General features: G+C 38.1%; 1 protein-coding gene across 3 annotated transcripts in view; it reads left to right on the top strand.

Annotated features, from left to right (window-relative positions):
* The window catches only part of AFG1L (AFG1 like ATPase), a 188324-nt gene that overhangs the window by 111896 nt on the left and 62731 nt on the right, over positions 1–13697 (top strand). For 2 of the 3 annotated variants that reach the window (XM_024755884.1, XM_024755892.1), the window contains exon 8: positions 10883–10965. In XM_024755884.1, coding sequence (XP_024611652.1) covers positions 10883–10965 — 83 coding nt within the window. Of the gene's footprint in view, positions 1–8316; positions 8377–10882; positions 10966–13697 lie in introns of all 3 variants that reach the window. The other variant, XM_024755879.1, reaches the window with a different exon arrangement.

Here is a 13697-nt window from a genome sequence, read left to right on the forward strand (position 1 = left end):
GAAGAGCACATGGTCTGCAGACCTGAGTTCAGGTCTTCTGCGCCCTATGAGCTAAATAACTCCAGACAAGTAGAGATCAGAATATTTGATCTTTTTAAATTTCCAGTACTGCATTGGTGAATTGAGGCCAATAATTCTATCTTTATAGGTTGTTGTAAAATTAACTACCAATAAATGGTAGCTGTTGTAATTTTTATTCTTCTGTGGCAGTTTTACAAAGATAACCATGATTAAATATTTATTTTCTTGATTAAATGGCCTTGGGGCATCCTCTGTATAACAAATAGAAAACATGTAACCTCTCTGTAGCATCCCTTGGCTCAAAGATTACCACTTTTCTGATGAACAGAAACAGTCTCTTCTTACAAACATTAGGATTCTTTGTTTTGTTTTCCGTTTCTGTGCCAAAACAATTTGATAGGACATGACTTCATCAATTCTGTTGCTCACCATCCTGCCACATAGCTATTTGGGATGCACACTGATATCTTAGATCATCCAAATTAATTAAGTCTTATCAGGAAACTGATAAGCTAACGGCACTCAAAGTCTTGACCAGGTTGACAGTCAGTACAGATTTTTGCTTTCCACAATTTCCTGTTTCCTGATAGCTTAAAGATGATAAATACCATACTTTACTAGAGTCCACATATTTTCTAGAAATCAGTATGTCTAAGGTAAAGCATATGGAAGAGAAAGTAAGTCATTGACATTTTGAACAAGACCTCTGGTTCACAGCAGCAGTTGCCACAGTCAGCTGTTTCACCTTTCCTTTTAGAGGTGGTAAGAGTGGTGGTGTGATTGAAGGACCATGGTTCCATCTCAAAGTTCCAAACACTGACAGGAAGACCCTACAACTGTTGTGCTGGCCTTAGTGCTACACTTGCTGAGCTTGATGAGGTGTGCTTGATGAGGTGTGCCAGATGCTGGTACTTTGCCTCCTTCTTTTTTAATTTTTTGTAATTAGTTACTTTGAAAATATTTTTAGTGACATATTCAGAAACTTATTATTTCAAAGGAATATTGGGATGTTCCAAATCATGGTGGTGTTCAAAAAAATAAAGATGTCACCTCATTTACAATGGGAGATGTGAGTTGAAAACTTATGGTCATCTATAAACTTATGGTCATTGTGTTTGAGATGTTGTAATCCTTTGCTGGACTCATTTGTAGTATCTTACCACCAGGTCTCCTTCTATCCTTTCTGTACATTCCCATAGTTTTTTTTCTAGGCAGATTTGTTCCAAACTCTTTTCATCTACTCAAACTACTCCAGCTTTAGAACATTCCTCTAGCCCACATTAAGTTTTATCAATCCTTTGTTTCCTTGTTATTTTATTTTTTTTCCTTTGTTCATTCAAATAGTGCTTGACAACACATAGGCTTTTATGTCCATTACCCCCATTGCAGAGTAATGCTGATTTCCTTTTCACCTCACTTTATTCAAACATAAACAAGAAGGGTATCAATGCTACCAATCTCTGGCTCTGTGAGTCTAGGATCATAAAGAGCAACCCTCCGTCATCCTGTGGCTTTAGTTACCACCTGTGGTGGACATTGTGTTTATTTCCCCCAAATCCATTTCATCTTTCTGCTTTTGTGTAGTAGTCATTTGATTTGGATGGAACTGATCAGAGGTGGGGCCCGATTAGGCTGAGCCAATGATTCTCAGCCTTGGCTGCCCATTAGAATCGCTGAAGGAGCTTCAAACAAGAGACAAATTCAGCCAACCAAATCCTCCCCCGCAAAAATGCCTGGGAGTGGAGCGGCACTTTCTAAATGATTCCCAGCTAAAGCTAATATGCAGCCAGTGTTGAGAACCACTGGTCTACTCACCAGGGTATTTCCATCTTCCCTGCCACTTGCATTGATTTAAGAAACTCAAACCCAAACCAGTTAGCTTGTGCCATTCCCCAAGCTACATGAATTGGTTGTGGTGGGTATAATCAACCTAATCAACATAGCCCAGGACTTTTGTTTTATGGTTGTGGAAATATTTTCTGTTTTATCTCTTTGGTGTGAGGAAATCCTGCTTAGGGATGGAACTCTTACTTGGAGGAGACAGAACTTCTTGGCTGAGTTCCTGTCTCAGCTGAGTTTTAACAAAGACTTTCCTGAACCATACTTTAGTTAGCCTCTTCTGACCCCTATTCTCTACTCGGCTTCAACTTTGGCCTACAATGTCTGTGTCCATCCGTGCTGAGTCCAGTTTTAGCAAGAATCTTGCTAAGTCAATTCCCATAAAAGTTCAGAGGACTGTACTGGTTGGCTTCTTTCTGTAGTTCCTAACATACCAACTTATACCTAAGCATTGCACATAGATGAGTTTGCTAATGATCCGTTCAGTTAATCAGTATTTACCAAGCATTTACTATGTACTGGATGCTGTGCTAGGTACTGGGGACACAATAATAAACAACATAGATATGATCCTTGTCTCATAGAACTTAACAGGCTTGAAACCCAAATCTGTTTCTGTTATCTTAATTATTGTAGCTGCTTCTCCAGATAATCGTCAAGACTAGATGCCTTACTTGGTTAGAATATGAGCAACAGAAGTAGGACTTTCCCCAGCAGGTTAACAGAGTACTGCAAGAACTTCCCAATAAGCTCACATGAATTTTGGGTTTTTTTAAAATCATTTTATTTTTATTTTATTTTATTTTTTAAACATCTTTATTGGAGTATAATTGCTTTACAATGGTGTGTTAGTTTCTGCTATATAACAAAGTGAATCAGTTATACCTATAGATATGTCCCCATATCTCTTCCCTCTTGCGTCTCCCTCCCTCCCAAGCCCACATGAATTTTGCATTGCTTTGTATATCCAAGCAAGAGCCCTGGTTGCTTGGACATATCCTGGGGTAGCAACATGGCAAAGTAGTTAAGAATATGAACACTTGGGTTTGAATCCTGAGTCTACAACTTTTGTGCTCTGTACAGTGGGCAAGTTTCATAACTTCTCTGTGCTTTATTTCCTTATCCATCTGTAAAATGAGAATGTTAATAATAATGCCTACCTTTTAGATTGGTTAAGAGGAATATAAAGAGTTTAGAATGGTTTCTGGCACAAGGTACACCCGTATATCACTGTTTGCTCTTTGATGATGTTGATGATAAAGATAGACCCACTTATTTACATCTCAAATTCTCTTACTGGTTTTATGGTAGTCTTATTATGAGATCTTTTAAAATATGAGCAGAATCTTCATGTGTAGTTGCAGAAGAGGGTAATCATCAGAGATTAGTTTGTACTTTCCTTTTTCTACTCATGAGAGAGGGGAGATCATCATAATCATTGGACTCCAGTCCTACTTTGTGGGCCCGTGGGTATATGGTGCTGTGCCCCGAGTTAAGCAGGCAGCCCCTGCTCTCTTGGAGTTTACCTTCCAAGAGTGACTACATCAGTTTAGATAATCAAGTAAAGGTCATAAAAACAGTGAACTGTGAGTTGGCCAGACACTTTAAACATAGAAAATGTCCTATATAATGGAAGTTTACTGTAATACAACCCATTAAAGTGTAGATTTAGTATAGTTGCATATATCTCATACACAGTTTTGGACTAAATACCTGAAGGAAATCATAATAGAATCATACAGTATGGGGACTTCCTGGTGGTCCAGTGGCTAAGACTCCGCACTCGCAATGCAGGGGGCCCGGGTTCGATCCCTGGTCGGGGAACTAGAACCCACATATCGCAACTAAGAGTTCACATGCTGCAACTAAAGATCGCGCATGCCGCAATGAAGATCGCGCATGCAGCAACGAAGATCCTGTGTGCCGCAACTAAGACCCGGCACAGCCAAATAAATAAATAAAAATTTTTTAAAAAATTGAATCATACAGCGTGGATCTCTAGAAGAGCAATTAGCATATTTATACCAGGCAGAGGTAATTACTTTGGGACAGGGATGGAGGAGTTGGGGAGCAAAAATTAATCCTGTAAATTGTATAAGGTGAAAGAAAAATGAACCTGTGGCTACTGCTTAATAAAGCAGTGTGACATGGTGGGAAGACCATGGATTTGGGGGCAAGAATGATCTGGGCAAATCATGGCTCAGCTACCTACAAACTATGTGGCCTCTCTGGAGCTCGATGAATTCAAAGGAAAACTGTTTTCCCTTCCGACTGTAGCTGCAGAAAGGGTAAGATTTGTGGCTCAGCTTAGAAGCAAGAATATATAGGTGTGGTTTTTAGCTTCAGTCCTGGCTTTTTTTTTTTTAATCTCACAACTATTATTTCCTTTTTTACTCTTTTTTAAAAAATGCCTTCCTGTATGCTTATTAATGGACCAAGAGTATTAGTGATTGTATTGTTTCACTAGGGCTACCATAACAAAATACCACAGCCTGGGTGGCTCAAGCAACAGAAATGTATTTTCTCACAGCTCTGGAGGCTAGAAGTCCAAGATCAAGGTGTTGATGGGGTTGATTTTCTCTGAGGCCTCTCTCCTTGACTTGTAGATGGCTCTCTTCTCCCTCCGTCTTCACATGGTCCTTCCTTTATGCACACACGTCTGTGTCACCAGTTATATTGGATTAGGGCCCACATAAACACCTCATTTTAATGCAGTCACCTTTCAAAGGCTCTTATCTACAAATACTGTCCCATTCTGAGGTACTAGGATTAGGCCTTCAACATATGAATTTGCAGGGGACACAATTCAACCCATGGCAGTGATTAAAAAAAAAAATAGTAATAACCTCCCTCATACATTTCTTTAACTGTAAAATAGGGATATAAAAATGATTACTTTGTTCTGTGTATGATTATTGTGAGGATTATAATGAGAAATTCACCTCAGTTGACTGGCACAGTTGAGTCACATAATAGGTACTTCGCAATTGTTAAATATCTTCCTTTCCTGCCTTTGGCAAGGGAGAGAAATTCTGAAATTGATTGATTAAAAAAAAGAGACACAGACCTTACCTGCTACAGTGATAGGGTGTGGGTGTTTTAAGTGTCAGAGACAACTGGGGTAGCCAGGGAAGGAGGAGTGGGGCAGTGGAGAAAAAAAAATGTTTTTTTTACTTTGGAGCATGAGATGATCAAGAAAGCAAAGGAGCTGAGGTGGCTTGAGGTAGACTCCAAAACTCAAAAAGCCCAAAGAAGAATTTAGCCCTGAAGTGAGAGAACTTCAGCAATAATGTTAAAATTTTAGACTGAAAGGCATCATGATTCAATTCCTTTATTTTATGGAGGAGAAAACTGACATCCAGAGAGGTTAAGTAACAGGCTAAAATCACATAGCTAAGCAATTGGTGGAAGACTAATCAACTCTGAAAAATTAAGTCTATGATTGGGAGGAGCAGAATATGATAACTTGAGGAAAATATCTGAATTCTACCACTGTCAGAGCTAAAGCTGTATCTTATTCATTATTGTATCTCCAGTTACCAGGGATGTGCCCAGTGTATAGTATTCAATGATGATTGTTAGGATGACTCAAAATAAATATTGAATTTGCAGGGGACTTGTTAAACCATAGGTGTACATTTTTGTGAATAAATCAATGCAGCATACTTATGAAATATATGGAACATCTTTAGTATCATCCTGGAGATCAGTATACAAAAAATTGCATTAATAAGTGAGTTTCTAAGACTGCTGGATCTAAGGGCACTATTCAAAAATCAATTGTATTTCTTTATACCAGTAGCTGATACATACTAACGAATGCACATACACTACTGGTGGGAGTGAATGTTGCACAATCACCTTGGAAAACTGACAATATTCACTAAAGCTGAGTCTACTCTTATCCTATGATCAAGCAGTTACTCTTCTAGGCAGTATATATCCAGCAAGAGCATGTGCACATATGTACCAAAAATCATGTGCAAGAATGTTTGTGCCTGCATTATTTGAAAGAGCTAATAACTAGAAGCAACCGAAATGTCCATCAACAGTAGAATGAATCAATAAGTTGTGGCATATTCATCTTGTGGGTATGGTACAACAAACAATAAGCTACAACTACACAAAACATGTGGATGGATGAATCTTGTAAACCATAAAGGAGCCCATTCACAAAAGAATACACAGTATATAATTCTACTTATATAAAGCTCCAGAAACAGGCAAAATTCTATGATGCTAGAATCAGGATACTGGTTACCTTTGGAAAGGTAAAAGAGGATACTAAGGGGGCTTCAGAGGTGCTAGTAATGTTCTATTTCTTGATTGAACTGGACACTTATTTGTATACTTCTCTGTATTTGTTATACTTAAATTATAAAAGGCTTAAAAGTATGTATTGAATTTTTATATATCATTGATATCCTAGAAGTAGTATCACATGATTATTTTAAATGAGACTGAAGCAGCTGTCAGAATGTATAGCTGCTTCAGTATGTATATTTGAATGTATAGCTGCCTCAAAAAATAAATAGAATTTAAAAAGGCATCCCCACCCAGTCTCCCACCCTTTTTTGGTTCAGTATTTCTTTTTGTACTCTTACTTGTTTACTTATGGAATTGTATTTTTAGCAAACAAAATAGTATAGTATGCAGTATAGCTTTTCAGTATTTAAATAGTTATTTCTCTCAGAAATTTTAAGGTATCAAAAAGGATTAAGCTTAGAACTGTGTGTAATATGATCCCAATTTTTCTTTCTGTCTGTCATCATTTCTAGGTGTAAAGGAAAAACTTGGAAAGATATAAGCGATAAGCAAACTTTTTTATGAGAAGGGGGTAAACTTTCTATTTTTATATGTTTGATATTTGAATTTTTTACAATAAGCATGTGTCTCTTTTTTAGTTTAAAAAGGTACAATTTTTAATAATTAATCAAAAAGATCTTAGCTATTAAAATATTTTATATCCTAGAACTAGAAAAACTCTCAACCGTTTTTCCTTTTATGCTTACTTATTAAAAATGTATAAAACCTAACAGTTGAATACTGTCAAGAAAAACACCAATAATTTAGATCTTTAAATTCCTATTTAATGTCATCACTTAGATAAAACATAAAACTTTGATTTATATGGTTGGTTTTTTGTTTTTTCTGTTTTTCCAAATTTTCTAGAGTAAGCAATATTACTTTTATAATAGAAGTATTTAAGGGAGGCAAATCTTTAGTATTTCAGTCTTTGCTGACGAGGTTAATATGTTGTACTTTTAAAGGATTTTTCTCTACTAATATTTATTGTTCTTTTGTTCCAACTGGGAAGGGAAAAGCCAGACTGGAAGCTATAAAAAGTTATTTTGTGAGATGCTGTTTTTCTAATGGTATTATTAAGAATTGCTAAAAATACACACAATAGATCTTGAGGAAAATGCAAACTGTTGGAATACAGTTCTTTTAGTGACATACTTTCCAAAGTCAAAAGCCTTTGACTCATGAATATGCTCCCAAGGGTGAATTAACCTCCCTCCTTTTCCTCCTCAAGTTTCCTAATTGCATTTTTAGCTTGTGTAATTGTATTTGTCCTTTGTATACATAAATATACAAGCCATTTTAAAATAAATTCAGTTTGCTGGCTAATTAGTTTTATACATTTGAATTGGATGGTGGTAAGAGGTCACAGGTCTTGTAAATATCCCTGGAAATTAGGAAATTGCTTAGAGATCAGGCCCGTTTGACTAGATTCATCCTCAACTTGGAAATAAAGTTAGTTTTCACTTTCCTCCACCCTTCTGCACAGTGGTTTGAAGACTCTAGCTTAAGTGAATAAGATCAGAAATTTTGAGGTTTATTTTTCTTTAAAAATATAAACTGAGTATTAGTATTTTTCAGACAATTAAGGGCTAACATCTAAAGGCTTTGGTTATAGTTCTTATGCTGCTGATTAGGTATTCCTTGCTGGTGATTAGTGAATGTACAAATGCAATCATTCGGTAGGGTTTAATCACTTATATGAGAGAGAAGTTCGTTACCCAGAAGGAGAAATTGAAGCTTGTATAACTTTAGTTAGCCTTTTTTTTTTATAGCAAAAAAATAAGAATGATTTTTGACTAAATTAGGAATATTGACTAATATAAGATAAATTGTTGTTTAAAAGAAATAGAGAACCTGGGGAAATACACTTACGTGAATATACTTTTCCACCATGTAGTATATTGTCTGTATTATAGGTAGCTTATGAATAGTTGGCCCTTACCAAACCAGGACAGATTTCCCTCAGAGAGAGAGAGAGAAAGAAGTGCTAGCTGAACAAGTGCATCTCCTTCTTTCTTTGCACTGGGTGGCTGAGCCCCACAGTTATAGCAGGGGTCAGGGGAGGAAATGTCTCCTTTCCCAGGTTTCCTACATTAACTTAAAGTTGAGAAGAAGAGAGATGTATAGCTATACCTTTTTTTTTTTTTACAGGTCTCTAAGGCAATGGGAGAGTGGAATGCATGTATTTGGGCAATGCTGTATTTCTTTCTGGTGAGATGAGTTAAGGGCCTGAGCCCTGAGGGTAGGTTTGAGCCACTTGGGATGATGAGCTAGGGAGGCGTGGGTGGCTGCTTAGGCCAAGCATTGCACAGTGGCGTGACTCTGTTAGCTTCAGGGGTGGTTCTTCAAATGTGTAGTCAAAAAGCTTAGCTTTGGGCTTCCCTGGTGACGCAGTGGTTGAGAGTCCGCCTGCCGATGCAGGGGACATGGGTTCGTGCCCCGGTCCGGGAGGATCCCACATGCCGCGGAGTGGATAGGCCCATGAGCCATGGCCACTAGGCCTGCGCGTCTGGAGCCTGTGCTCCGCAACGGGATAGGCCACATCAGTGAGAGGCCTGCGTATACTGCAAAAAAAAAAAAAAAAAAAAAGCTTAGCTTTGTAGGCTCCCCAGGGGAGCGGCCTCTTCTTGGGGATTATTTTATTCTAACCTAATTCACAATTGCTAATATGTAAATCAAAATGCTGTAGCTTTTCCAGCCTTCCAGGCCAGTTGGTCTTCACTCCGAGGGTGACCAACTATCCCAGTGTGCCCAGGACTCTCGTGGTATTAGCACTGAAAGTGCTGCTTTCAGGAAAAAAATCCTCAGTCTTGGGGAAACCTCTCAGTCTCAGAGGGATGATTGATCACCCTATTTTACTTCCCTGAGCCCTTAGCAGCTGTAGCATAGGAGGAGGGGAAATGCATTCTTGCTGCCACTGTGTACAATCTCTTCCCTGTAGTACAGATGATGAAGAGCTCTTACATAGCAGTACAACCCAGGATGTAATTTCAGGGAGGAAGAATGTTGCTACATCCCAAGTGTGCCCAGATAGTGCTCTTCTGATTATCTATTGCTGCATAACAAATGACTGCAAAATTTAGAAGCTTAAAATAACATTATTATCCCTCTGGTTTCTGTGGTTCTGGGATTTGAGAAAATCTCAGCTGACAGTTCTGGCTCCCTCATTATGACAGTGGCTACAACTGAAACAGCTGGAGACCAGTCCAACACCTCTGTCTTCATGTCATCTCAAGGCCTCTCTATGGGCTACTTTAAGCTCTCCTGGTTGCTTTCAGACAGGTGATGCTTACGTGGCAGTTTAGGGTTCTGGAGCAAGTATTCTAGCCAACAAGAAAGAAGCTGCCTCAAATGTCATATCAGATATTATTGTATAGCATCATTTTCACCAGAGCCACAGGATTCAAGTGGGGAGCATAGACCCCACTTCTTTTTTTTTTTTTTAATATTTATCTATTTGTCTGCGCCAGGTCTTAGTTGCAGCACGCGGGATCTTTAGTCATGGCATGCGAACTCTTAGTTGCAGCATGTGGCATCTAGTTCCCTGACCAGGGATCGAACCTGGGCCCCCTGCATTGGAAGTGCTGAGTCTTAGCCACTGGACCACTAGGGAAGTCCCTAGACCCTACTTCATGATGGTTAGAAGGTCAACGTCACAACCTGTTGAGATGGAGACATTATTGCAGCCATCTTTGGAAAATATAATCCACCACAATTACCTTAGCTTCCAAATGCAGTTTTTCATTAATAAAAGTAGTAAAGTTGTTAAAATATGGTTTTTCCTCATGAATTTTCTTAATGCAATTTTTATTTCAAATGAAAACAAAAAGATCAGCCTGTAAGTGTTACTTGAATTGTTCTGAGAACTCTTGCTTACCACTGTTCTACTGGAATGAAAGAGTGTGTGTGTGTGTGTGTGTGTGTGTGTGTGTGTGTGTGTGTGTGTGTGTGTATCTTCCCAAAAAGCCAACTGACCAACATAGGTGTAGTAAAAGTTCATTTGCTTCCATAGTAAGAATTTTAAGGGGTGTGTGTGTGTGTGTGTGTGTGTGTGTGTGTGTGTGTATGGGAGTTTCTATGCATACATGCACCCCAGAGGATGGAAAGGAAAGAGTAACTGGGAGGAGACAAGGACAGCAGTGGCACAGGACCATTCGGGTTGAACGGAAGCATTCATAGCAGGAAAGAACTCTGAAGACATTGATGGCTGGAGAGGGAGCTAAGGAACGAAGGCAGTGGCTATCATTTAGAAGTGAAGGGCAGGTATACCTATAGCATCACTTTAGAACGATCATTCAGTTTAAAATGTGGATGCTAATGTTCTGATGCAGCTTTCTTAGACTGTCTCCCATTGTGATGCTTAAGACCCATGAGTTATTTTTTCTGATAGCCTCCAGCTTCTCACTTCAGAGGATTGGAAATTGGAATTTAAAAAAATCTAATGCGGTTATTTGGGGAATTTGCTGACAGCACAGTTTTAACAAAGTTTGAGGAAAGCATGCTATAAATCTTAATTTTATTAAACTGATATTTTTTGGCTTAATAAATGTTTAATATTGCAACATTTATGATTCTTACATGAGTTCTATTGTTTTGTCCTAAACTCATTATTTTATTAAGGAAAATTTGAAAAATTAAAAAAAAATAGGATAGCAGAAAGATTATAATTCTAAGCTACCATTTGTTTAAAAAGATATTTTATGTGTTTGGATTGTAGGAATACTGTAATACTGTCCAGCTAGATTCTGGGATAGATTATCGGAAAAGGGAACTTCCTGCTGCAGGAGAACTCTACTACCTGTAAGTTGTTTTTTAATTTTCATTTTCTAAGTTTAATATCTAATAATTAATCAGGACAAGATGAGAAAAATAAGCAGGGTAATTATTAGAAAATGAAAGCCTAGTTCTAAAGCCTGTGATTTTTAAAATACAAAATGTTATAATGTTAACTTCTTTAAACTGTGTTTTCTGCCATCCACATTTGCATGATTTATAATGTGTGCTTGGTGGAAACCCTAATTAGTTTTTTGGGGAGGAGTGATGACAGATGGTTAGAAAATAATGAGTATCCTTTTTAAGAAACTCTAGTATTAAGAGAATATCTTTATTGTGCTCAAGTAATTAATTATTTGTGGACATCTTCTGACAAATGTGTCATTTCTGTTCTCTGAAAATTGTGTTTTATTTTGTCAATCTGTTTGTATTTATCATTGTTGATTGACTTCCATACATAACTATGTAAAATATATATACACAAGTACAACTGGATATATTTTGTCTTTTAAAAGCTCAGACTCGGGCTTCCCTGGTGGCACAGGGATTAAGAATCCTCCTGCCAATGCAGGGTACATGGGTTTGATGCCTGGCCCAGGAAGACCCCACATGCTACAGAGCAAGTAAGCCCATGCACCACAACTACTGAGCCTGTGCTCTAGAGCCCGTGAGCAACAACTACTGAGCCCACGTGCCACAACTATTGAATCCCGTGTGCGTAGAGCCCGTGCTCTGCAACGAGAGAAGCCACTGCAATGAGAAGCCTGCGCACCGCAATGAAGAGTAGACCCTAGTCACCACAGCTAGAGAAAGCCCACGCACGGCAATGAAGACCCAATGCAGCCAAACAAAAAATTAATTAATTAATTAATTAATTTTAAAAAACCTCAGACACTCCTGAGTAGGAGCAATTTATAATAATAGACGTGTTCAGCATGTGTAGTTAATGCTGAAAAACAAATATAGTTTGTTTTAAAAATGTCATTTGTGAGAACCTGAAAAGGAAAAAGTGCCTTACAAATGCAAAGTGTTGTTTAGTGTATGCTGCTAGTGTTGGGCGCCTAGTGGGTTCTCAGTAAATAGGTCTGTCTAAGGGCTAATTGTGATTTAACTCAAAGGCATGTTTCTGCTAATTTCAATTTTGATGACAACGTGCATATGAGAGGTTCAGAAAAGTTCTTGTCTCTGCCACCTTGTAAGCAGAAGTACTTTACTGTTTTTGAAGCAGAAATTAGCTAGAAAAATCACATAATTAAAATTGCATACTTTACAGTGTACCAGGGGGACTGTTTCAGTTTATTATTCAGATTCTGATGATTATTATAGGAGGCTCTTCATCTGCCCTTAAGTACTTTGTCTTTAAATACTTTATAATTTTGAAAAATTCTTAGAACACTTTTTTTTCTGCTTTAACTTGGAATTTTTCCTCTCCATTTCTTTTATGTTTGTGCTTTCTGGTCTTTTTATTTTTCTGATATTCACAAGATTTCCCTGAAGCTTTGTTACCTATTTCTTGATGTGCCAGATGTATGGTACTTAGAAATTAATTTATTATTATTCCTTTTATTCGTTTTCAACAAATCCTTGTTTTTCCACAAAGTATATCCTTATGTGGAAGAATTAAAACATTTTCCTAAAGGGAAGTTCTTTCAATAAAGATGGTTGCCTGACTCTAAGTCATGAAATTTGTTTCCGGGTGCTAGAGAGGTCTCGGTGGAATTTACAGGAGTTGGAAAGGCTGCTTTTGCTTCAGCAGAGCCACTTTCTCTCTGACCTACTCTGTGTTGCCTCTTCCTCTTCCTGAAAAATGTAATACAGTTCTAACACATCGAAATTCAGGTTTGTACTTTAAACAAGTACTGGAGGAAATCAGAATCTAACAACGTCCCAGAGTCCAGAAAACTAGAATCTACAAAGGCTACTGTGAAACTCTAGAATGGCTTTCTTAAAAATATGTAAATTCTTTAACCTTCAAGGAAAGTAGATTTATTTTTTTTATTTTTAATTTTTATTTTATTTATTTATTTATTTTTGGCTGTGTTGGGTCTTTGTTGCTGCGCGCAGGCTTTCTCTAGTTGCGGCGAGCAGGGGCTACTCTTCGTTGCGGTGCACGGGCTTCTCGCAGTGGCTTCTCTTGTTGCGGAGCATGGGCTCTAGGAGCGTGGGCTTCAGTTGTTGCGGCACGTGGGCTTCAGTAGTTGTGGCTCGCAGGTTCTAGAGCTCAGGCTCAGTAGTTGTGGTGCACAGGCTTAGTTGCTCCGCGGCTTGTGGGATCTTCCTGGACCAGGGCTGAAACCCGTGTCCCCTGCATTGCAAACGGATTCTTAACCACTTTGCCACCAGGGAAGTCCTAGGAAAGTAGATTTATTTATGAATTTAACATCAAAAGAGCTTTATCATAGTCTGATAATCAAGAATATAGAGCCTGGGGGCACACCTCAGAGGGAAGGCAGATACGTGTGCCTGAGGAGAATTAGGAATTAAAGTCATCTCAGAAGTGGGAAAATAGTATTAGATACCCAGATGGGATGCTAGGGATGTCATTTGTATTATTTCATATGAGCCCTTGGGTAGAACTTCTTTCATGAAAGAGTAAAAGAAAAGTTTCTTGGGTCATGTTAACATTTCTGATTTAATTAGGTTTCGTTTTATCTTGTTCCTATAGGAAAACATTACTTTCCCCTTTGTAACAGATTTTAATGTGCCATGCTATATATTGCCCAATTAAAGCATGTATTTCTCTTTATTACCCTCTGCGT

This window comes from Neophocaena asiaeorientalis, unplaced genomic scaffold, assembly GCF_003031525.2.
Source record: "Neophocaena asiaeorientalis asiaeorientalis breed wild unplaced genomic scaffold, Neophocaena_asiaeorientalis_V1.1 scaffold105, whole genome shotgun sequence".
NCBI classification, from domain to species: domain Eukaryota; kingdom Metazoa; phylum Chordata; class Mammalia; order Artiodactyla; family Phocoenidae; genus Neophocaena; species Neophocaena asiaeorientalis.